Source organism: Rattus norvegicus, chromosome 8 (genome assembly GCF_021556685.1).
Source record: "Rattus norvegicus strain SHRSP/BbbUtx chromosome 8, alternate assembly SHRSP_T2T, whole genome shotgun sequence".
NCBI classification, from domain to species: domain Eukaryota; kingdom Metazoa; phylum Chordata; class Mammalia; order Rodentia; family Muridae; genus Rattus; species Rattus norvegicus.
This window is the reverse complement of record NC_141541.1, coordinates 61,507,934-61,532,770: the sequence shown is the minus strand read 5'-3', so window position 1 is coordinate 61,532,770 and position 24,837 is coordinate 61,507,934. Positions and strand designations below refer to the sequence as shown.

General features: G+C 46.0%; 2 protein-coding genes across 7 annotated transcripts in view; both read right to left on the bottom strand.

Moving 5' to 3' along the window:
- The window catches only part of C8h11orf65 (similar to human chromosome 11 open reading frame 65), a 28,323-nt gene extending 23,327 nt beyond the window's left edge, over positions 1-4,996 (bottom strand). Inside the window, 3 exon segments of one of the 5 annotated variants that reach the window (NM_001024265.1) lie at positions 52-141; positions 3,886-3,935; positions 4,431-4,571. In NM_001024265.1, the coding sequence (NP_001019436.1) occupies positions 52-132 (81 nt within the window). In that variant the 5' untranslated portion in view covers positions 133-141; positions 3,886-3,935; positions 4,431-4,571. 5 annotated transcript variants of the gene reach the window in all.
- Positions 4,997-5,532: 536 nt separating this feature from the next.
- On the bottom strand, positions 5,533-23,328 carry Poglut3 (protein O-glucosyltransferase 3). 2 transcript variants are annotated; one of them, NM_001025123.3, is given in 8 exon segments: positions 5,533-7,874; positions 9,261-9,365; positions 11,072-11,266; positions 13,030-13,226; positions 14,987-15,203; positions 16,298-16,584; positions 18,634-18,831; positions 23,104-23,313. In NM_001025123.3, coding segments are annotated over 8 exon segments (1,527 nt in total). In that variant the 5' UTR covers positions 23,306-23,313; the 3' UTR covers positions 5,533-7,748.
- Between the last annotated feature and the right edge of the window lie 1,509 nt (positions 23,329-24,837).

Genomic DNA, 24,837 nt, shown 5'->3' with positions numbered 1-24,837 from the left:
AGCTCTGTGAGATATAAGTTCTCTCTCAAGGGGTCAGATAAACAAACTCACAAGGAAAGTTTTCCAGGCCTTCTGAATGATCCTTGCAGCCATTTCCTGCTTTGAATGATCTTGGGGACGTTTCATAGACATTTGGAAGTTCTAAAAGAAAAGTAAGCAAGATGGGAACCTTGAAGTAATTGCATATGCACCTCTATAAAACTGTCTCTGGAACTCAGTGGAAGCAGGCAATGAAACAAGACTTGGTATTTGAATGATGTTATTACACTGTTTTCTATCAAGTACGCTGCATAGGGGACTTTTCGAATAATCTTTGTGTACATGTGCTGTGTAAGGGCCCATAGACACTGCAAGGGGACATCATATCTCTTGGAACTGGAGTCACAGGCTTTTGTGAGTGACCCTGTGCTCAAGCTGGGGTCTGAACTCTTATTATGTATACAGCATCCTGCTTGCAGGCCAGAAGAGGGCACCAGATCTCATTACAGATGGTTGTGAGCTACCACATGGAGCTGGGATTTAAACTCAGGACCTCTGGAAGAGCAGTCAGTGCTATTTAATCTCTGAGACACCTCTCCAGTCCAGCAGTGACATGAAGCTTGCACTATTAAGGAGTGAAACAAAAATCACTATTTGTACTTCACGATTATTATTCCAACTGTAAAGAGTGGTAAAGAAATCGAGAAAGACATTCTAGTTCTCCATCGCTCCCAAAGCTTCCGAAAGTTGCAATGTAAGAGGTAGGTGGATGTCAAGTTGTGCTGCTCTGAGGGTGTTGTGTGGACTTATGCCGAGTTGATTCTTATGTTAACATAGGAGATAAAAATGAATTCTGGGTTGGGGAGGAAGCTCAGTGAGTAACTTCTTGCTCTTCGAGCGTGGCAATCTCAGTTTGGATGCCTACGCACATACACACAAGTAAACGTAAAGGCTTTTGTGGTGTTGTTGTTGTTGTTGTTGTTTAGAAAGTCTCTAGGTTTTAACTGTTTCGCTTGAACTGACTGAACCTTCGTGGTGGGGAGAGGAAGGGCTGGGGCTGTAGCTCATCGACAGAGTGCTCACCTGGCACTTCCGGAAGAATCAGAAAACAACAACAACAACAACAACAATAATGATAATGAAGAGACTAGGGTTAACCTTGCCCATCTCCTCCTAACTCCTGAAGCAGTAAGACTGACCCTAAGGGTGTTCGCATTGTGAAAACTGTCAAACGTTTTAAATCAGTGTTTATTATTTTTTTTCTAGTTGACTTAAGATTTAAGGATAATATGGCGACGCGTTAATGGTGCAGATTAAAGGTATAGTGTGTGATCCTCAAGAATTGCACAGCAACGCAGAAATGATCCTGAGGAACAGCCACACTCCGTGATGTACTAAATGGCAGGTGAGGAAAATGGTGGGGAGGTGGGGTAGGGAGAGGAAGACACACACACACACACACACACACACACACACACACACACACACACACACACAGAGAGAGAGAGAGAGAGAGAGAGAGAGAGAGAGAGAGAGAGAGAGAGAGAAAGGAAAAGACCCCTGAGGTTGTTGAGGAATTAGCAAAGTAGGTCTGGACTGTTATGTGGAAGCAGGGGGCACAGTAGCCTGATGAGGCTGGATTCACCAGGGCTTGTCTTTTTAAAATATGAGGCACTAACACATGTGAAAATGTTGTTAGAGAAGGAGAAATTAAAGGCGCAGGAGAGGGTAAAGGAAACGTAAGATTCTTTTGAGTAGAGGGACAGAAACCGTTTGCTCTCAGGCTTCTAACCATCCGTGTGGGAAGTACTTCAATTCTAAGACACAAGGAGCACAAGTAAACCATTGCTCAAGTCAGGACTTTACCACACCAGGTACGAACTGCCAGTTAGGAGAGGACGGCCAGCCAATCTCAAGTCATTAGCCCCGTCCTGCGATTCAGAGGTAGCCCTGCCAAGTGGATACCCTTGACCCGTGGTTTCCTTCAACTCAGAACCCTTACTTCTGTCCTCTTTACTAAATTTTATTTTTTCAACAAATGTGTCTTCACGATTTTGTTTTTCTCTTTACCCCTACATCTTGATGTGGAGGGTCAAGACAGAAACCAACCGAAATCCTACTCGGGTACCCTTTAGAACGCTCCCTCCATCTCTAAATACTTTAGGGAGAAAACCTAAAGCCACATACTGCATTTAACAGGGTGGAGGGATCCGGATGCGAGAGGTGAGTTAGCAATGTCCCTAAAGCTGCAGCCCCTGAATTAGGGAGAGGCTGGCGTTGGCACTGGGGAGGTAGAGGAAAACTTTTCCATCAGACCAGAGCAGCTGCGCCAGGAGAAGGGTTTGGGGAACAGAGCATCGGGGAGGATGGTAGCATACTAAGACCGTGAGTGTTTAGGTCTTTCAACAGGCCCAGAGCAGACCAGACACCAGAGCAGAAGGGAGCTGGGACGGGAACATGTCCCTTGACTTGCCAATCTCTGTCGCTCTCCGCTGTTTCCTTGGTAACCACACAGTCGGAAATGACTTAATAGCTCCTTCCCTAGCAACCTTCTTAGGCCCCGCCCCCTCTAACCCCGCCTCCCCCCAGGCAAAAGACTGGAGACAGGAGCTCAGAGGGATCTCCAACAAGTGACCGGCTTTGCTGAAGGCCTAAGTGACAGGAGGCCTCAGTCTAATGCTATTTCTAAATGTAAGCTCCTTAGCCTGACACAGGTTTTAAATAGAGGACTTCACAGAACCCGAAAGCTTACTGCATATTTAATGTATTTACCTGAATGCCGGATATCCTGCACGTCAACCTTACCTCAATGTCAGAGTGTAACCATGTGAAATGAAGGATGCTCAGACCTGCCCCGTTCCTCCATGTTCTTGCACGGAACATAATTTATGAGGAAGATGAACTTATAGGAAAATATTTTCCTTATATACAAAACGCATTTTTACAGGGAGAAAAAAAAAATCCCTGTAGGAAATTCAGTGACAAAGTTTGAGTGTCAAGACCTTCAAAATCATTATCACAGTTTCTGTAAACAGGGCCATGGGCTTTGGGTCTCCTTCACATAGCTGTTGCCATGTGTAGAGAGACTATCTTGTGTATTGTACGGATGCATCACTGGTCAATTAAAAAGCCTATGGCCTGAAACATCCGGCAGGCAGAAAGGATTCTGGGATAGAGCCACGTGGGGGGATCAGCCCGGGGAAGGTGTGCGAAGATAGACTCATGGTAGCAGAATGTAGGTTAAAATAATGGGTTGTGTGGGTTATGTAAGTTATGATCTAGTCAGAGAAGGGCCTAGCTATGGGGCCAAGGTATTTGTAAATATATTTTGAGTCCTGGGAGCATGGGAGCGTCAGAACCAGGCCCAACTTCAACAGGGTGTATTAGCACACAGGCATGAGTAAGTTTTGATACTTTCAATACTTGTGCTTTTTAATCTAGTAAAACTGGGTCCAAATGTTTATATTAAATAAAATTAATTTTTTTTCATTAGTGTTTTCTTTTCAAGACAGGGTTTCTCCGTGTAGCCCTGGCTTTCCTGGAACTGCATGGGGAATTGTATCAGGAGGGCCCCACAAGTCCCCTCCAACCTTGCAAATGGTGTTTTTAGGCAGGGGATTGTAGGCTGTGGTTAGAACTTTCCCTAAGTTAGTCACAGTTGACATTTTAAAAAAACATGTCTTAAAGTCTGGGGTTATAATACCTCAGTTGTATGGGGCTGGAGAGATGGCTCAGTGGTTAAGAGCACTGACTGCTCTTCCAGAGGTCCTGAGTTCAAATCCCAGCAACCACATGGTGGCTCACAACCATCTGTAATGGGATCTGATGCCCTCTTCTGGTGTGTCTGAAGACAGCTACAGTATAGTTCTATATAATAAATAAAATAAATCTTTAAAAAAATAATACCTCAATTGTAGGACATTTTCTTAGAAGGCATGAACCGCCATGTTCTTCCACTGCAAAAGCAAACATCAAACTCAGACACTCAAAGCACAAATGGAAGAAAGTTGAGAATCCGAACTTTCCCATAATGCCCATATGCAGTTAGGAAAGGTGCCCGGTGGAGAATTTACCTAAAGCTTCTCGGGGCCACTGTGCCTCCCCTCCGGGCCCTGATGACTAGGCCAAAATTGCTTAAATTCCCCAGAACAATAAAGTCGGTAAGGTTTACTCAGGCCGAAGCAGAAAAACCGAACAAATCTATTCAGTTATTCAGTAGCCAGGAATCTACCAGAGACAAACGGTGTTCTGGGAACTTCAACCAGTGAACTGACCATCAGCATTTATAAGAAACAGAATGGGCCTCAGAAAGAACTTGATTATCTGCAGCCTCGTCGTTAGCCAGTCAGCCGTTACAGCTCATTTGCCGGCTAATTAGCCACAGGGATTTTGCAACAAGCCCAGTCAGGTTAACCACTATCAGGTTAACTGCTATCGGTCTCTACGCTCACCTGGCTCGCTGGACTCAGTGCAGAGGTCCAAATCCATGAGCTCCCATTAGTAGCAGAAATTCCACAGTGCCAGTAAAAACAGAATGTTTATTTATATTACTCCTTTTGTGAGGCACCGTGCCACTCCAAACTGGTTCAGACTGCTTGGTGAATTGCTCCAAATGCTAAAGTCCCGGCAGAGCGGGCAAACATTGCCTGTGGATGGTCCTTTAGCTCCGCCCCAGGGTCCGGTCTGCGGGCAGTCATTTGCATGGTGGCAGGGACTCTTCTTACTTATTGCGACTTGAAACCTGGGCGGATGACCCGATGTGTGGTGGGAAAACAGCTTTCATGCTTCTCTAGGGAGTTTGTTTCTGCCGAAGTTTGTTTCTTCTTACCACCTAGTCGTTTACAACAATGGTGACTCCTTGAGAAGCACGTACACCCCTTACTTTTCTGTTGCTGTGGCAAGATGGCAGAGCAACAAACAACGTGAGGAAGAAAGTTTATTTCTGCTTATGGTGCCAGCGGCCATCATGAAAGGAAAGGGTTGCTGTGGCTTCAGGAGCAAGAGGTTGCCTGATTGCACAATGCACCACACCGGGAGAGCAGGAATCAGCGCAGGCTATAAACCTTCAAAGCCCGCCCCCAGTGATGTTCTTCTTCTATCAAGGCTGCATCTCCTAAAGGTTCTGTAACCACCACAGACAGCACCACTAACTGGGGAGCTAACACGGGAGCCCATGAAGGACTCTGTATGCTGCTTAGCTTTTGTCAACTTGGTATAAGCTAGGGTCTTCTAGGGAAAGGGAACCGTAATTGGGAAAGTGCCTCCATCAGATTAACCTGTAGGCAAGTCTGTGAGGGCATTTTCTTGATTAATGATTGGTGTGGGAGGGATCCGGAAAGAAAGCAGAAAGGGCAGGGTTAGGAGAGTATGATGAGACATATGTAGGAAAATGCCATAATGAAATCCATTAATTTGTATGCTAACTTTGAAAATTAGTTTAAAAAACAAAACAGGTGGTGTGAAACATCCCCCCTATTTCTGCCCAATAGGAACAGATTGGCCATGACAACAGTTTTAGTTCGGTTATTCATGAAGACACAATGGAGACAATTCTTATTAGAAAAATGTGTTTTATTAAAAAAAGAGTATATAATAAAACCACAGGACAAGCCTTTAGACATAGGTTCTTAATATGGCATTGTGGAAAACATAAATCTGTTTCTTTCCCCTTCTTATAGTCTCCTCTGTGCATTTATTCTTTCACCATGTTGACATTTTAATTTTACAACTTGATTTATATCCATAGTTTAAAACCAGTTTGGATGTTATACAATGTTATAAAGCAAATGTAAAAACCCCCCTCTCTGTCCTCTTCCCAACACTGTCAGTCAGTCCTTCCCACCCCACCCTTTCTTTTAGGAAATGTCTTCATGTTCTGTCCCGTGCCTTTGGTCATGGAAAGCTTCCATTATGGCATAATTAAGACTGGTTTCTTCTTGTCACTGCTGGTGCTCCCTTCCTCAGCTCCTCAGTAGCTATCTAGGTGATGCACTCACAAAGTGATGTGTGACAGCCACTCAGTGTTAAAGCCACAAATATTGTTGACAGTTTATTCAATGAACACATCTTTATATCCTTAGATCCCTCTCTTTTTCAAAAGTTATATTCAGCTTGTTTCCCTAAGATACATTCAAGTTAATGAACCATAAAGCCGTGTAAAACTCATTTCAAAGGCCATGGTCAAGTGAGTTATCTAGATTTGTTTGGATGTAAAGTGGCCCCTGCAGGTTCGTGGGTCGAAGACTCTGTCACTGATGCAATGCTCCAAGGTAGGACTGTTCAACCTGAGGATCTCGGGGGCTCGCACAAGTCAATAGAAACAGCCCGGTTTGTCTCAACCTGTTCTTCTCCTAGTTCTGCTAGGACTGTTCAGCCTCAGATGAATGACATCAACTTAAAAACTGATGTGTCTCTAACTACCATTTGCTTTCCAGACCTGTGGCTAAAGAGGTAGAAGCGAGGGAGGCAGCCTTTCTTCTCATGTCCGTAAGCCCTACTTCTGTAAGTCTAACTCAGACGCACCAGGTGGCCTCAGGACAGCTCGCCCTCTCACCCTACACAGACAGCTTCTAAATGGGTGGTGGGACATCTGGCACCATGATACATCTCTAGGATCTAGTTAAAGATACGCATTCTTGTGTTCTTACTGGTCCTCAGGAGAACAGATATGAGCCAATGAATATTTCTGTTCAGGGAGGACCTTTACTCTGGGAGTGTGGGTGGCTCTTGTTTGAGAGCGTATTCTGTCAGGAACCGCATCTTGGATTGATGCTGCTCTGAGGAATCAGACATGAATTTACAATATGAGCTTCAGTATGCTGCTTATCAACCTACAGAAAGAGGAGGTCTGTGGATCCAGGACTGAGTCCCTGCCTCTGTCCCTCTGTCGTTGGGTTAGTAGTGAATCCCAGACCCGGAGGCTCCCTGAGTCTGGCTGTAACAATTCTCAAGGAGTCTCAGAAGGGGGTATAGAATGAAAGATCTCTCGTGGATAGTTGTTACTTTATATTCCCAGTCCATCGACGCCCACAGGATGCCACCATCTACATCCAGAGCTGTGCTGTCTTTCCTAGGGGTACAGCCCAGATTGTGAGTTGCCACACACACTTAATTCTCCTTAATTCTGTCTTTAGTCCTGGCAAAAACTTAGCTGGAAAAATTTAAACAATGTGGTATGTTCCGCCACCGTCTCCATGTTAAATACTAGCAGCTCGTTCCTTAGCTAACCTTATCCAATCCTCCAAAGGGAGACATGCATCAGGGACAGCTTACATGGGGAGAAACGACACAGGGAGGAGAAAGTCAAACCTCCCCAAACACTTTTCCCTTTGTAATTGAATGTAAAAGTAAGTGAAACCGACTTTTTATCTCTGATAAAGATAAAAACTGCCAGTGCACGGGAGTGTGACAGATTCCCAGTGATTTGTGAGTCTTTTTCTATCTATTAGGGCGCTCAAACAAGCAGTTCCAAAGGCATTTGGTAATACTGAAACTCAGGATCTTCCTGACTCAGCCTCTCCAGTGCGGGATTACATGCTTAGCATTCCTCTACATTTGTTTGTTCTGGTGTTTTGATAAAATCCAGCTGGGTAGTCTGGGCTGGCCAGGAAGTCTCCACAAATCTCAGGTAGGCTTTGCACTAATGAGAACCTCTTGCCTCGGCTTCCATTGAGCCAGAGTACAGGTTTCTCTGTTTCTTCACAGCTTAGCCCCTTTCCCAGGTCTTAAAGATGCAGCTGGCATACAAAGGAGTGTGCGGTTGGGTCTCCTTAAAGCTCCTCCCTCTCAGGCCTCTTCCTGTGGCACTGGCAAACGGAAGTGCTGTCATCCGGCTGGGGAACCCGCTCCATTCCATCACGGATCATGGGCTTGCTGACCTGGCGCTCCGCATATTTCTGAAATAGGTTTGGAAGGAACAGGAAGTTTAATTCGTGCTTCTTTCTAGTCTAATCTCCCACACACCACCACTTTCAGCCATGATGTTTCAAACCCAAACCAAAGATCTGGCTCATTTTAATTTCATAGTTATATTTTAACCTATGTACTATAAATGCTAGTGCAACATCTCATAGTCTGTCATAGAATCCTCATTTACACTTCTGTGTAAATGGGATGACTCTAGAAAAGATGGATGCCCCTACTTGAAGCAAACGGAGTCGGCACGTATCCTCCATTCCACTGAAAAACATTTATAATAATATATAATATATAGTTGAAATTTTACATCGGCAAGCCAAGATGGTGATTATCTCCAGAGAGAGCGCACATGTGGCCTCCTCCATCCGCCCTGTAGGCCTGGAGTCATAAGCTTGGCAGGAGGCCCGTGCCATGTGCTTCTGCTCTGGCCGGAAATGCCCCTATGTGCCAAGCCCTTCACTCATCCATTGTGTCCGCTTGGTTATATATGCCTAGCATTGAGCTAATGCCGACCAAACAATAATGTAGCCAAGTGAGCCCAATTAACATGTTAGAGGTGGAAACTCCTACCATTACAGTTAAAGCTAGGGCTGGTAAGATGGCTTAATGGGTAAAGCTGCTTGCCACCCCCCCTCCAGGCCCTCGTTAAATCCCTAGACCTACAAGGTGGAAGGAGAGAACCAACTTCCGTAAAGCATCCTCTGACCCCCGACAGGCACTATGCTCTCGCTTCCCCACCGAGCTCACACAACAAATAAATAAGATGTAATTAAAGTTAAAAAATATTAAAGCTAGATTAGTAGGGAGGGTGGAACCAATTTAAGGATGGCAAGACCCGCATGTAGGGGCGGGGCGGGGCGGGGCGGGGGTGGGACGACTTGCCTGTATTCTACCCACTGGCAAGGAAGGAATTTCTCCACGGATCTACCAGCAGGGGGTGCACTCGGACAAGGTGGGAGGAACCTCTTGAGCTCTAAACCTCCATCTGTTTTCCCAGCACTCAGGAAGCAGAGGCAGGAGGATATTTGTGAATTTGAGGCCAGCCTGGTTTATAGAAGGAGTTCCAGGACAGCCAGGGCTACAGAGAAACCCTGGAGTAGGGGTGGGGGAATACGGGTTAGTATGGAGGTGGCTGGGAGGTGGTGTACGCCTTTTATCTCAGCATTTGGGAGGCAGAGGTAGGTGGATCTCAAGGCTGAGTTCAAGGCTAGCCTGGTCTACAGAACTAGTTCTAGGACAGCACCTCAGCACTGGTTCTTTCTTCCCAGAAGCCTCCCCCGATCCTCCCAGTAAGCATAGGACAAAGTGCCCATGCCACATGTGGTATCCCGACCCCGACCCATCAGGACAGAGGTTGAGCTGACCTGCAGTACTCTGTAATAGTAGCAGTAAAGTCTCGGCGGCTGGAGCAGGTCCCTAGCAGTTAACTGCCCTTCTTTCGCAATCCTCTTTGCTTCTTCATCATTTTCCTGAAAGACAGAAAATGGAAGTGAAAGTGCCTGCTTCAGCTCACAAGGAGAGCTAAGTGCGAGCGGGAGGTGTGTGAACGGGATGGGCGACTTCAGCCACTGTGGGCTCTAACTTACACAGGAGGCCATGGGAATACAGGTAGAAGATGTCTGTTACAGGGAAGAATGGGTGTGTGGACCTGATTCCAAGCCTCACAAGCTCTTCGGTGACTTTGTTAGTGCTTTCTTAGCTATCCCTGGAGAAAGCCCAGGGTCTGTCATCTGCTTCCCCAGCCTGGCCCTCTCCGCTTAAGAATAGAGTGAATCAAATTTACATGTAAAAAATGGCTTTTAACAGCCAGGCTGAAGATCTCTGAGAGTTCAAGGCCAGCCTTGGGTACAGAGTGAGTTCCAGGACAGCCACAGAGATACTGTCTTGAAAAACCAAACCAAACCAACAACTAAGACTCTGGGCTGGGAGATGGCTCAGCAGTTAAGAGTGAGTACTGCCCTTTCAGAGGGCCAGCACCCACCTCGGTGGTTCTCAGGTCCAGTTCCAGGGGACCTTAGGCTTCTGGTCTTGGAAGGCATCTTTGTTTAAGTACACAGATCCTACACTGACACATGTGTAAAGTTAAAATAATGAGGATGTGTTTTTCCTAAAGCTTCATTTAAATACACAGTGACAGGAAGTCCTGTTAAAAAGCAGTAGCCACAAAGGAGTCTAACGCTGTAATAAAAAAGCTATTCACTCGTTAGTACTCACAGGCTGTAGGGTCAGCAATCGCTAACATTCCTAATTATACTCAGGAAAACACTTATTTTGTGCACACAACTGATAGGAAAAGCCATTTGCTAGCAATTGTGGATGTTAGGGAAAGCCAGAACAATGACTCTGACTCACTGTGTCCACAAATAGATATTACTTCTCAAAGGTTAAAAAGTGGAAAAAATATTATAATGGAAGGATACATCTTCATAGTTTCATAACATATCCAATAGCTTTAAATATTATTCCTTGAAAAGAGGAATCCCTGTTTTATGGGGAACTTGTTCTTGGGATGCTATATATAGCTTGTGTTGGGGAAGGACTTGAGGGTTTTTCTTTCTCTATGGAAGATATCAGAGTTACCTGGAAAGTTCTCTTCATATATAAAGCCTTTCGACTCTGGCCCTTTTGATCTGTAATTTACATTCTGTGTGTTCTTGTTTTGCATATATGAGAGCAAACAGAGACTCCTTTAGAAAAGCTGTGTTACATCCAACACTAGACTTAAATCTAACTTTCAACAGTACTGACAGAGGGTATACAAAGTGTTTCTGATGCCTTTTCATTCTCTCATATATGTACACGTGTGTATGTAACATGGGTTTGTGTACGAGTACAGAGACAGAAGCCAGAAGAGGCGCTCGACTCCCTGAAGCTGGAGTTATAGGCCATTGTGAGCTTCCAACATGAGTGTTGGAAGCCAAACTAAGGTCCTTCAAAAAAGCAGCAAGTGCTCTTAACCGCCCAGCCATCTTGAGAACCTTGGCGTCTGTTCTTTTGCTATTTAAAGGGAACACATTTTGGGGGTTTTTGTTGTTGTTGTTGTTTCTTTGTTTTTTTGTTTTTTTTTCCAGGGAAGTTTAGTTCTTTGATTTGCTTTGATTATGATACACTGGGTCCTGATGGAACACAGATCCCCATAGTAACAACTTTGCTATTGCCCAAGAAAATAACGTACCTTGGCCCATTTCACTTTCTCTAGTAAATCACTGAGGTTCCTTTTAATGGGAACATAGTGTTTCCAAGGCCTCAGTTCCACATAGAAGTGCTCATAGTACGGTGACTCCTGCTTCAGGACCAGGCTGTCGCCCAGCATGAGGTATGGATATCTGTAAGCTGCCACCGTCCCGTCCACGTTCACTTGGTACTTGTACTAGAAGATTGAACCAAAGAACCTCGTGACGATACTTGTTTTACTTCCGTTTCTCACCAGCATTTTAAAATCAAATACAGAGGGATTATTTTCCATTTTCTCACATCTGTGTTTGCATTTCATTATCTTTTATTTTTTATTTTTCTTTTTTTTCTTTTTTTTTTCTTTTTTTCGGAGCTGGGGACCGAACCCAGGGCCTTGCGCGTGCTAGGCAAGCGCTCTACCGCTGAGCTAAATCCCCAACCCCCTTTTTATTTTTCTATAAATATGAGAGCCAGCCTCTAGCAGCTCCCGCATGCTCACAGGAGCGCACGCCACTTCAGTTACATGTGTGAAGCAGAGTCTAGACTCCTGTGACCAAAGCAGGCGTCAGAACTATTGTCTAAGTTCTAAAGTTAAACGTTCTGAAGTGAGGACAATTATCAATTTTCACGTATAAACTATTTCATTTGTTTCATACCCTAAACCCACAATACAGAAAGGATCTCTACATTTTAAATAGAGTTCACATATAATAGAGTTTACTTCTTACCAGCTTGTAAACTGTATATAAGATGGCTCAGTGAGTGGAGGATAGCCCAAGTTTAACACACACACACACACACACACACACACACACATATACACACATACACACACACATACACTCACACACACACACACACTCACACACACATACACACATACACACACTCACACACACACACACACACACACATACACACACACACACACTCACTCACACATACACGGGGCGGGGGATGGAGAGGGAGGCATAATAAAAAGAGTTGACAGAAACCTGGAGACACAGCTACTTCGTTGGCATATTGGAGTAACATTTCAAAAGCACTTATCAAGGGCCTGAAGTCCAATTTAATTAGAGTATGAAGCAGCTTTTTTTTTTACAAGTGAAAAATCTGGTATACAGAGAAATGTATGAACCTATATTCTGAACACAATTCTCTGTTCTCTTCACCATAAACCCTCTGAGATGAAGATGGTCCATTTCCAAATACGGTGACACCCTCTTCCCTTCCTTCCATTTCCCTTCTCTTTCTTTTTCAATGCTGGAGATCAAATCTATGCCTCCCATATGCAACAGAAGCCCTGCACTGGGTTACACCCTAAGTTCTTAATAGTTTCTGAAATAATCAATACCATGTGCTTCCCAGCCAGTTAGGTGTGGGTCTCATAATAACACTCTAAAGGAGTGTGGAGCACATACATGTGTGTGCATGTATGCACCATACACACATGCACACATCACACATACACATACATATACAAATTCACATGCACATACATATAAAAATCAATACCAAAAGAAAGTAAAGGAGTACGGCACGCCTAATGGAACATGGTGTCACAGAACACAGAGCCACTAAGAGATGAGGGACCAGACAGCGGAAGAAAGACTACAGGCGGGACCCGAACTCCGGCTCCTATTTTGCATATATAAAAATGAATGCTCGTTATTTACCAAAGACACTTCTCTTCCTAGCTTATTAAACCAAAGGGGGAAAGCCACAATAAATATATCCAAACTTTATGTTAACTCTTACACGAAGTATTAAATATAATTCTACATTATTTGGTAAACAAAATTAACAGAGACAAGACTGTCAGAGTTCTCTGCTTCTGTCCATCTGACAGGAAAGTCTGAAGGTTCATTAGCTGGAGAACTGAGGCAACTGAGGCTGGAACCACCTGTTTGGTAGACTTTGGACACAGTATATCACTCATAGCCATAGGAAGACTCGTACCTTAAAGAAATCAAAGAAACCCATCAACTTGGCTTTTCCAAGCTCTTTTTCTTTCTCTTGGAAAAAGAAATATCCTGTAATTCCTGCATCTAGCAGCTGTGGATTTTCTTTGGACAGAAGTACCAACTGCAGCCTCTCCTCCCGGCTATCTCTACCTCGGAAGAAAGCTTTCTCTGTTTTATTGATCCAGGAAGGCCCTAGAAGTTTGAGGCCATAAAAAATTATGATTAAGAATCTGAAACCATAAGACAGTATAATGACCTTTAGTTCACTATTATCATTTAAAATGTCAACACTCCTGGAGAACTCACTTCGTAACATAAACACTCTCCCCAGTCTCGTTTTACCAGAGATACTTTCTGAGAGCGTCCTGTTTGCTGCAGCCCCTCCCACTTACCAGCGAGGACAGCTCACAGGCACTGCTCCTTCCTGCTGTACAACACCAGGAAGTAGCCATCATACTGTCAGACCAGGCTCCCTACTTAGCCCCACTCCCAGGCCATACCTTCTTCTGTCTGCCGTGTTCACAAAGCACGCACGTTAGTCTTTTGTTCTTAGGAGGTCACCAGAAAACTGCAGAACTCAGGGACCCCAGCAGAATTCTAGTCCATATTTCCCCCTTATTCTTATTTTATGTGTCTCTCCTGTGTGTGTGCACCGTGTGCATGAAGTTCCCACAGAGGCCAGAGGACAAGGCAGATCCTGTGGGACCGGAGTTAACACAGGCTTGCGGGTCACCAAGTGGGTGCTGGGACTCAAACCTGGGTCCTCCTGAAGAGCAGCAAGTGCTCTCAGCCAGTTGGCCATCTCTCCAGCTCAGCTACTCACAATTTCAAACACAGGGAGGACATTTTCCTTTGATATGATTAAATGAACTACGTAGCTCACAGCACCCACATGGGTGTGGGGGAATCTGAACGAGGCTCTTCCTATCTGTCCCTGGCTGCTCTGCGACTTGCTGTGTAGCCCAGAAGGATCTCACACTGGTAACAATCCTCCTGCCTCAGGCTTCCCAGTGCTAGGATCATAGGCACGAGCAGCCATGCCAGTTATGTCTTCTTCATAGCGGGGAAATGTCTTAGAAAATTAATTCCAGTCTTTGACAAATGTCTCATTGCTCTGAAGAATGATGCTGTTGGCTAAATACATGTCAGCGCTTCGGAGACATCTGAGACAGAAATCGGAGGGATCCAGCCTTCTCAGCCTACTTTTCCGAAATTCACTGTCAGCAAACTGAAGGCAGGCCGACTTTTATTTCCTAAGGTCTTCGTCTTATTTTTATTATATCTTCTCACCTTTGGGCACTTTGCCTAAATCTCTGATCTTGTCCCCCGAATGACATTAAAGAGACATGGGGGCTAAAAAGGACAAAGCTAAGTGTGTGGTGCAGCCCAGCGAGTTCCTGGAAAGGGTGTTGTGTCAAAATGGAAGGATTCCAGATCTAAAGACTCGGGAGAATTCCTCACAGGGCAATGGAGGCTAGGTTCATCAAGCCCAGAGTACGACATGACCACAATCCTCTGGTGCTTCTCAGAACTCCCTCTCGTGTCAGCAGTAATAAAAAGCACTGGAGTTAGTTAGCTGACAAGTTTACCAAGTATACACATTATTTAAATACCTTTAATTTTTTGCTGTAAAATTTCATGTAAGTATAACCAAGTGTAGACTTGAAAGATGTTTAAAAATGACAACTTCATCCACGAATGATGTAGGCTTGGGCACCATTAACCCAGGCTGTATGCTGTTAATTTCCACACTGGGACCATCCTAAGCATCCTCCTCCAGCCTTGGGATGCTTCCCCTACTTCGTCTTGCTGGGAGTGGACCCTGGGCCCTTACACACACTAGGCAAGCATTTTCATTGTTTGTAAGTAAGAATGACTAAGCATATGACTTTCTGACTGAACATTCCCTTTACCTTTTAAGATTTTTCCCTAGAGAAATAACCTTAACTTACCTGTGTTTCCTTGAACAGAGAGGAGATCATTTGTGACACCCCTCATTGCTTCGAGTGTGGAGTGGGTGACATCATATGTTGGAAGGATAATGTCTCTTGAGTCCAAGGAGCCACACCAGGAAATGATAGGTATAGGGCCCGGGGTGTCATTGACTTTTCGATGCTCCAAGGGCCAATCTCCAAGGTTAATATAAAATTCTAAATCTGGGAGGGTGACCTATAAAACCAAAAGCACAAAGATTAGTGGCTGGGAGGCACCAAATACCTCAGTCTCTTGGCTGTGTATGCGTGTGCACACACCTGTGGGTAGAGGACAGGGGTCAATCTTCGGTGGTTTTCCTCAACACTATCTACCTTGTTTTTTGAGACATGGTCCCTCTCTGGCCTGGACCTTTCTGAGGAGGTTAAGCTCTGAGCCTTAGGGATCCACCTGCCCTGCTTGCTAGCACTGGGTTACAAGCACACACCATCACAACTGGCCTTTTCCAGGTGGGGTCTGAGGGCTGGATTCAGGTCCTAACACTTACAGAGCAGGCACTTTACCAACTGAGCCATCTCCCCTAGTGGGCACTGGGAAGTACTTCTGATCTAGGCGACGGTTGAAAACACTGAGGTAAGGGAGAAGAAAGACTCTTGGTTACTGTTTGTTAGAAGGCCCTAGGTGAGAGCAGTATATGACAAACTCACTTAACTGGAAGTTGGCCACCTGTCTCCAGAGGTGGCGTTTAGAATGTAATGTAGACGTGGCCAGCTAGAGAAAAGTATGAGTGTGTGGGCGTTTGACCCCTCACCGGCTACTTATGCAATAGTCTGCAGTCAAACCTAAGCCTTGGCCATCCTTACTACACCCTCCTCCACATTTGCCTCTAGAATCCTCTATCCTGTGTCCATATCCACGACAACACTCAGCACAGGTCCTTGCCACATCAGTTTCCTTACCAGGCATCCCACGCCGTCTCTCCCAACTTGAGCCTATTTTCTACAGAGCTGCCCAAATCTCTCCATTAATGTCATGACTGAGCTCACCAGAACCTTTAGACTTGGGAACAAGGCCTGTGCTCTGTCCTGGCATTCCGGCTCTCTCTCATATTCCAGCTTATGCTGAAGCCTCATACATCTGAGTGCTGCGATTCCACCTTAATTAACTCTTACGGCAAACAGCCATCTTCAAAGGTAGGAGACTTGTGCGCACTCCGCGACACATTTCTGAGCCCTGAAATCTGTTCTCATCAGTCTTTATAGTTTTAAGTATGTAACTGTTGCAACAACAAAATGATATTATTTCTGCAAGCAGTTCATTTATTTCCATACCTTTCTTGCCAGTGACAGCAAAATTTCATCCGAGAACATTTTGAAGTCTGTGTACTTCCCCAGAGATCTCCGGTAGATGTGGTTATTGAGAATTGTGTAATGAACAATAGCACCCCGCTCGTCCCCAAATCTTTTGGGGACCTCCTTCAACATCTGCTGGAGATTAATGCTGGGGAAGGAAATAAAATCTTGCTCTATCTGTGGTTCATTGGCTGGACAAGACAGAGTTTTCTGCCAGGCCTGAGGGTCATCTTCTGGGCAGTCACAGTACTCATGGTACACCGGTCCTAGGGAGGGGACACACACACAAAGACACCCTGAGTAAACAAACACCATGACGTAAGAGGGAGTGAGCACTGGGTGACAGCTTGGCAGATCGGAAAACTACTGACAGAGGTGAAGCTATCTTAGACCAATTAGTAGTAGAGAAATTCTGTCAGGGACCCCACCCCCCCACCCCCCATCCCCCACCCAGGGCACCTTGGACAGACTCCAGAGCGAATGCTCCCTTCCAAACTAGCGCACGCCAGTCACTTGGATGATACCTTCACTTCTAGTGAGGTATACATAACAAATGTAAAAGGACTTCATTTTAGCACAGAAAGGGAGAGCTTCTTGATTTTCAGACATACAAATGTAGAAAAAGGTTTTGAAAAAATGGAGGACCTTTCCCTCAAAGTCCCTAAAGCTCCCTTGGTCAACACATCTCAGAGAAAAGAGTAACCCAAGGGGGTCAATCAGTGTAATCCTAAGTGGGCAGCTGAACAGAGAGGACTTTTCTGAAGACACGTTTAGAAAACAATATACACAAAACTAACATGGTTTCAGGACATAGTCATATCTATTTGAATATATTTTCTTTTTTTTTTTTTTCTTTTCTTTTTTTTGGAGCTGGGGACTGAACCCAGGACCTTGCGCTTGCTAGGCAAGTGCTCTACCACTGAGCTAAATCCCCAACCCCTTGAATATATTTTCTTGATGGTTTATTTGTGACCTTTGGAAACAGAGTCTCATATAGCCCAGGCTGGTCTTTAACTCACACAGAGATCCTCCTGTCTTTACCTCCCCAGTGCTGGGATGACATTAGGCCCCATTTTGTTGGAATTTTCTACTTCAGATCAACTAGGAAGAGACTTACTCGTTCACTTCAAGCTGGTGAGCAAGTCCTCTCGTGTGGACCCACAGTTTCTGGACTATGGATATGAGGCAGTGAAGGACAGTGGGTCTTAGAGGTGACACTAGCAAGGGAAACCTCACAGGTCACACCACTTGCCACTTTCTGTAGCTCAGGAAGGGAGTGTGTGTAGAGCTGAGCAGTCTCACTGAGTTGAGGAAGAGCTGAGCTTGCTGGAGAACCAGGTCACTGAGCCTGGGAACAGAGTCTGTGAGGGGTGAAAACTAAACCCAGGAAAGCCCAGAAGCACACAGGACTCTGGGAATGAGTGTCCAGCCCCACCTGCGATCAGAGCATCTGTGAGTGGAATCCACCCAGTGCAGGGAAGAACACCAGAGCAACACTGGATGGCCAGTGCATAGCATCCCTGCAGGGCTGGGCCAAGTGCCTATGTCCGGCAGGCTGGACGGCCTCCTCATCCTTGGACTTGGGGGTGAGCGCAATTGTTGAGAGCAATTAACCCCAGCTTAAACGTGACTCAATTTCATCTAACAAACTATAAAAATATAACTGGAAAAGATCAAATTATGTCCAATTAACTGTACCACATCCCAGAGGTCAAGCTTAGGAAAATTAAAAATGGTACCAAGAGTTAAGATCAACAAACTTAAAGAAAAAGCAGTGGGAACTATACAAAGTGAAACAGAAAAGGACTTTTCAAGAGATTTGTTTGTTTTGTGTGTGCATTTTGTCTGCATGTACACATGTCTAGTCAGAAGACGACATTGGATCCCCTGGAACTGGAATTACAGATGATTGAGAGCCACCATGTGGATGCTGGGAACTGAACCCAGGTCCTTGGCAAGAGCAGCCGGTGCTCCCCAATTCCCCAAAAATGATATATTTTTTTATTATATATAAGTACACTGTAGCTGTCTTCAGACACACCAGAATAGGGCATCAGATCTCGTTACAGATGGTTGTGAGCCACCATGTGGTTGCTGGGAATTGAACTCATGACCTTTGGAAGAGCAGCCGGGTGCTCTTAACCGCTGAGCCATCTCTCCAGCCCCGATATATTTTTTTAAATGCCAAAATGAAATAAAATCTGAGGGAATACATATACAATGTTTACTCTGTCAAATTTGACTGCAGGCCATTCCAGCCCTTCTGCAAAGCATGCACCCCAGAGGTCTTGGGTCAGGTGACCAGTGACACGAACCTTTTAAAATGTAGGGAGACTGAGCCACATGCTCGCCACCGTAAAGGATCTCTATCTTGAGCCCTTCGTGGACAGTCTCGTGCATCCTGTACCGCACCAAAAATGTTCCATCGTTTCTGTCCAAAGGTTTAGGGACATAGATACGGACCAACTCTTTAGGCGAAAGGGATTTTACCACTACTTTGAACTGTGTTTGGCCTGTAAGCAAAAGAAATACAGACAGCATTAGCATTTCCTGATCAGTATGTCCCCATGATCAGACAGGTATCTTCGTATAGACGGCTTTTGGCCCACAGTGTTCACAGTAAACCACATTCATTTCTGCCTGGAAGATCCTGGCAGACAGCAGCTATGTGTGGTCCGTCCTTAAGTCAAGGGTTTGACTTAACATGGGGAGCCATCAGCCATTCAATAACAGTGGATGGAAAAATTAATTCATTGAAGGAAGTAACATTTCTCCTACTTGATCTTTTCTCCTCTGAATAACATTCAAGCTTAGGCAGTAACAGTCCACACTCTAAAGATGACGGCCCTGTGGTAATTCGACTTTCTCCCTGTAAAATACACACTTAAAATACTTAATGCCACTGACATATCTAGTGACCCTCATTTCTGAGAAAATGTCCCTTTTTCATTAAATTTGTTCTTTGACCGTTTCACACTTTACATAATACATACTGACCACCCTCACCCTCTGCTCTCTCCAACCCCCTCCCAGCCTTGTCTATTCCCTCCCCTTTTGTACAAATCTCTTAAACATTCATGGGTATTCATTCTGTGTACAATTCGCTAGGAATACTGGGTCTAATCAGGGCTGAACTACCCACAGGAGCCTTGTGGGCTCAGCAGTGGGTATACAGCGGGTGCACAACTGCAAGCTACTCTCCCTCTGCCAGAGCCTAATGATAATTTGGAAGTGAGGGACAGGGCCCCATAAGATCCTCCCAGTTCTGTGATTGATTGTTGACAGGGCCAGTCTTGTATGGGTCTAGTACAGTAACCATGGTTGTGAGTTCATGGTTGCGAAGATTGAGTCTACAGCAGTGGTTCTCAACCTGTGGCAGGCAGTGGAATGACTTTTTTTTTTCTTTTTTTCGGAGCTGGGGACCAAACCCAGGGCCTTGCGGTTGCTAGGCAAGCGCTCTACCACTGAGCTAAATCCCCAACCCGGTGGAATGACTTTTTACACAGGGGTCACACTTCAGATCTTTGCATTATGATTCATAACAGTAGCAAAACTACAGCTATAAAGCAGCAATGAGAAAATGTTATGGTCGGGGGTCACCATAACATGAGGGACTGTATTAGAGGGTTGCACGCGGCATTAGGGAGGCTGAGAATCACTGCTCTAGACATTTTGAGGCCAGTCCCTCCACCGTCTGGCTCTTAAATACTCCCTGCTTCCCCTTCTACAAAGTTCCCCGTGCTTTAGGGAGTGTGAATGTTTTCTTTTTAAACTGAATTTCCAAATGCTTTGTTTTACTTCTAGCTGCCATCAGAAAGGCAACCCGAGGAGGAGGGATGGCTCAGCAGTTAAAAGCACTCGCTACTCCTCCAGAGGACCCAGGTTCGAGTCCCGGCACCTACATATTTACTTTAAGTGCTTAGTTGTCTGGGCCATTGATAGCATAGTCAGCAGTGTGAAAGTCAGTGGGAAATAGCACTGATTGGGTCTGACAGAGAAGTAAGGTGTAAGTAAGCTACATAAGAGAGAAAAGGAGGATCATGGGGTTCTGAACCGCTCATGGCAGAAGGAAGAGGAGTTCTCATTTGCCCTGATGGCCTTTTCAATGCAACAGGGTCAAAGATCAGATTACTGTTTTTTTTCTCCGTAAATGCAGATTTCAGAAAAGGTGACTAATGGGAAAGTAGTGCCACAGAAGGAGCCTGGTGGTGTCAAACCTTACTTCAGAGATTCTGAGCGCTTAATTTTCAAAACTACCAAAAGCATAAAAAGACTACTTAGTCCTTACTATGGGCTACACATGTTCATATCTAAGTATCAATCATCCATCTATCTATCTATCTATCTATCTATCTATCTATCTATCTATCTATCTATCTATCTATCTTTTAGATCATGTTCTTATTACATAGTCAAGGCTAGCCTAGAACTCACAACCCTGTTCTTGCCTCCCAAGTGCTTGGATTACAGGCCTGCTCCATCATACCCAGCTCTCATAAGCATTCTCTACCTGCTTCTTGTAAGACGTGTCAGGTAATTATTGACAGCGCCCCCCCTCCACACACACACACACACACACACACACACACACACACACACACACACACACACACACACACTGTACAGATCAAGAAGCCTAGCTCCAAGAAGTAACCCAGGGGTATCTATCCATAGACAGCACAGCCAGTAAGCAATTACAGCTCTGCAGAATTTTACATAGAAGAGAATCTCTGGCAGGGCAGACCTGAGGGGCTCTGGCCAGTGGAGATGGCTCTGGCAGGCCTTGGCTTCCTCCCCATTGCCTCTGCCTTGCTAAAAAAAAATGTTGGATTACACTCCTAAAGCTAGGCCCCAAGGTCTATTCTCTTATATGGCCACTTCCTCCTCCTGAAGCTGACCACCAAGACCCAGCTATCAGTGTCCAGCAATGAAACCCCCCTTTGGCTCACCTAATGAACCTGCCCAATTAAAACACCTCATCCTAACACAGGGTTTCTTGTACCTTTATAGTTTTGGTTATGAGCCTTGCCTTTAACAGCTGAGTCATCTCTCCAGCCCCTCTTATCCCTTTATAGACTGTCATTTGCCTATGAGCCACGTCTGTCTCCTCTCTATCCAGAGCAGTCCTTTGTCCCACTCCTGGACAAATAACCCTGACCCCTCTCCCTTGTTCCCCTCCCCTTCTTCCTCAACCTCCATCTCCTGTTTGTCTTTTATTCCCTGCCCTCTGTCCCTCTGGGGCAAATAAATCCCCTTTGTGCTGAGAACTTGGTCTTGGGGTCCCAAGCTGATACTTTTCCTTTCAGTGGCCATTTAGGAAGCTTACAGAAGCTCTCTGCAGTTAGAGGGAAAGCACCTACCCAACATTACCAACTAGAGCATCCCATCAGATCAGTGATACGCCCTAGGACTATGTAATCCTCCAAATATGTCTGACTTCCTGCCATGGACACTCCGGATCCACTCATGCACTGCAATTTCTTTTTTAGGATTTTTTTTTTCTTGTTATAAAAACATTATGATGTATTGGGCTAGAGAGATGGCTCGGTGGTTAAGAGTGCTCCCTACTCTTCCAGGGGACACATGTTCTCAGCAACTATATTAGGCAGCTCATAAGTGTCTAGAACTCTAGCTATAACAGAGCCAGTGAGTGCCCTCTTTTAGTCTCTATGGGCACCAGCTCACAAGTGGTACACACACACACACACACACACACACACACACACACACATAATCTTTGCAGGAAATTATATTTGGGGAAAAACTTAAAATTAGGAGGGAAAATCCTTACTCTCTTGCTGTAACCACAGGAGTGCATGTCTGGGTTCATTTATGTATTACAGAATTGCAGAGGCACTGTGATAGGGTTTAAATCCGAACCATGTTCCACAGGCTCCTGTTCTGAACACTTGACCCTCACACCCTCTGCTTTTGCAGGGCTACGAGTCAGTCTAGAAACCCCTTTCCAAACCCACACTCCTGAAGCTTCCCAGACTTCCCTGGGCCTATTGGCAGTTCTTCAATGTTTACACCAAGCTGCAGAAATCCAACTGTGGCAACCAACCGCGCTCTGCCCTGATAGGCGGGTTGCATTATCTATTTTCTCAGTAGAGTCTAAGTTTTCTGACAGGCAGACGCTGCCATCCTCTTTTCACTCCAGGACTACCAAATACACAGTGACCTCCAAGAACATGAAATTCCCGTTTGCTCTGTGGAGGACGCCATGGATTTCTCCGCCTCTTTGCAGGCAAAACAGGACGCCAGTTGGGAGCAGCCTTAAATTTAGACACAACTTAGCAAATCCTGCCTGGCGACAACTAGAAACCAGCTGGACAAGTCCAGAGAAACAGTCAGATGTGGGAGGAGGACCCTGCTGAGATTCAGGACAAGCCCTTCCCTTCCCGTTTCTATAAAGTTCCACAGATTCGCGTGTTCTGCACTGCGGGCCTAGGAGCGCCAAGGGATGAGTGGGCTGCTGAGTCAGGGAGGAAGCGCGCCCTGCAAGCCAGGAAGGGCCATCTGCATCACGTGACGGCACCGCCGCGCTCCGCAGGACCCCACGGGCGCCATTTACTCTACCTACCCTTACCTCCTTCACCGGGCGGAACCTGTGGCCCGGCCTTTGAAGTTAATCACCCAACGGTCCTCAGTGGCATCTCCCGCCCCCGTGGGTGTCGGGGAGGAGGGATGGGACGCCGATAGGAGGGGAGAGAAGGCGACACCCACAGTGGGGAGATAGCCACGCGTGTGGACAGGGACGCGCGGGGACGGCGACGGGCGCTGACCTGGTGGCGAGCTAGTGAAGTTCCGGCCGTCCGAGTCCACCGACTGCAGGAAGAAGTAGCGCACGGGCAGAACGGCGTCGGCGTGCAGCCCAGGCCCCCAAGCCAGACTCCGCGGTGCGCTCACGCGCGCCCCGGTCCCCGCTGCCACCAGCAGGGCGAGCTGCAGCGGCGGCAGCAGCAGGGCCCGCCGGACACCGAGCATGGTCTCCCGCTCTCAGCTCCGCTGGCCAGGGAGGGGCTGGAGAGCCCTATCGAGGGGACACCCGGGGGCGGGCCTCTGCCTAGAGCCGCCCCGGGCGGGCCGGGCGCGCGCCCCGACCCCGACTGGGTCGTTGTGCACCGCGCCCAGGCCTCAGGCTCGCCAGCCCTCCACTAGTTTCCTAGTTTGCCAGTTTAGAGAAAGGCAGGGTTTGCTTGTTTTTAAATTGCTTCCTCTTTTTTTTTTTTTAATTCTTATTTTATATTTTAGAGTTTTTCCTTTTGAGAAGGAAGTCTCCCTCTGTATCTCAGGCTGGTTTTGAACTGATGGCAATCCTTCCACCCCATCCTCCTCCAGTACAGTGAAATTAAAGGTGTGTAAACCAAGCCACCATGCCCTGTGGAGAAAACTGATTGAGATAGGGTTTTCACTGTGTAACTCCTGCTGCCCTGGAACTCTCTCTATAGACTGACTAATCTTTAATTCACTGTCATCCACCTGCCTCCGTGTCCCAAGTATTGGGATCAAAGATGTGCACTACACCCAGCCCGGAAACTGGTTGAGATGTGGCTTACAGTAAGTGCAAACCAGGGTTTGGTTTCCAGTGCCACAAGTGGAACGAGAGGAATGGCTTCCCTGTGAGGAATTCCACAGGGATTCTTGGTTCACGCACAGGCCCACCTTTTTCACTTATTTGTGCTTGGCAGCCTCCGACCCTGAAGTCATTGGAGTTGCCTTTCTGTCCCTTGTCTTTCAGTGTTTAATGGTGTAGAGCACTTGGGCTGCAGAAGGCAGGGTCTGGGCCTTGCCTTGAGAGGGTAGGCAAGCTTCTCTGCAGAATTGGCCACCTTTCCTACCCTGCCCACTTTGGGTGGCCTGGGCAACCCACTCCTGAGCCTCAATAGCCAGGAAGAACAGTCTCCCCCAAGCCCCTGTTTGTTCACTCTTGCTAATTATTTTTTCTTCTTTTCATCCGCATAGCATTGAAATTTTAGGAAATATTTGTTCTTCCCAGGATGAGAAATCGGGAAGAACTCATCCTGTAGAACAGACGGAGGGTTTCTGCCCCTTCCCAGTAAGTCTCAACCCAGAGCATATCAGAACCAGGTCCCAGGCTTTATTTAATTGGGCTTCTTTTTGAGCTTGGGCCCAGGTCACCAACCCAATTACCACCCACAGGTTAGGATAGAGGCCAGGAGGAAGAAAACACCGGATGCCTGTGTGCACGCCACAGTGCTGGGGTCTCCGGTTAACCTGGCGTCCACCACTGAAGTTAGAGACGGCACTCTTCAGAACCGGGGACAAGTCCCTTGTAAACTACAGGGCAGCAGTGCCCACTGATTTGTCTCCTGGAGTCGCTTGCATGCTTTGATGGAATGCCTGCTCTGCTCCAGTTAGCATTTATAAATAAATAAATACCAACACACACACACACACACACACACACACACACACACACACACACACACAAAACCTGTGTAGAACATGTTTTATTCACACTCTGGCAAAATTGAACTTAAATTTTCTTCTCACAG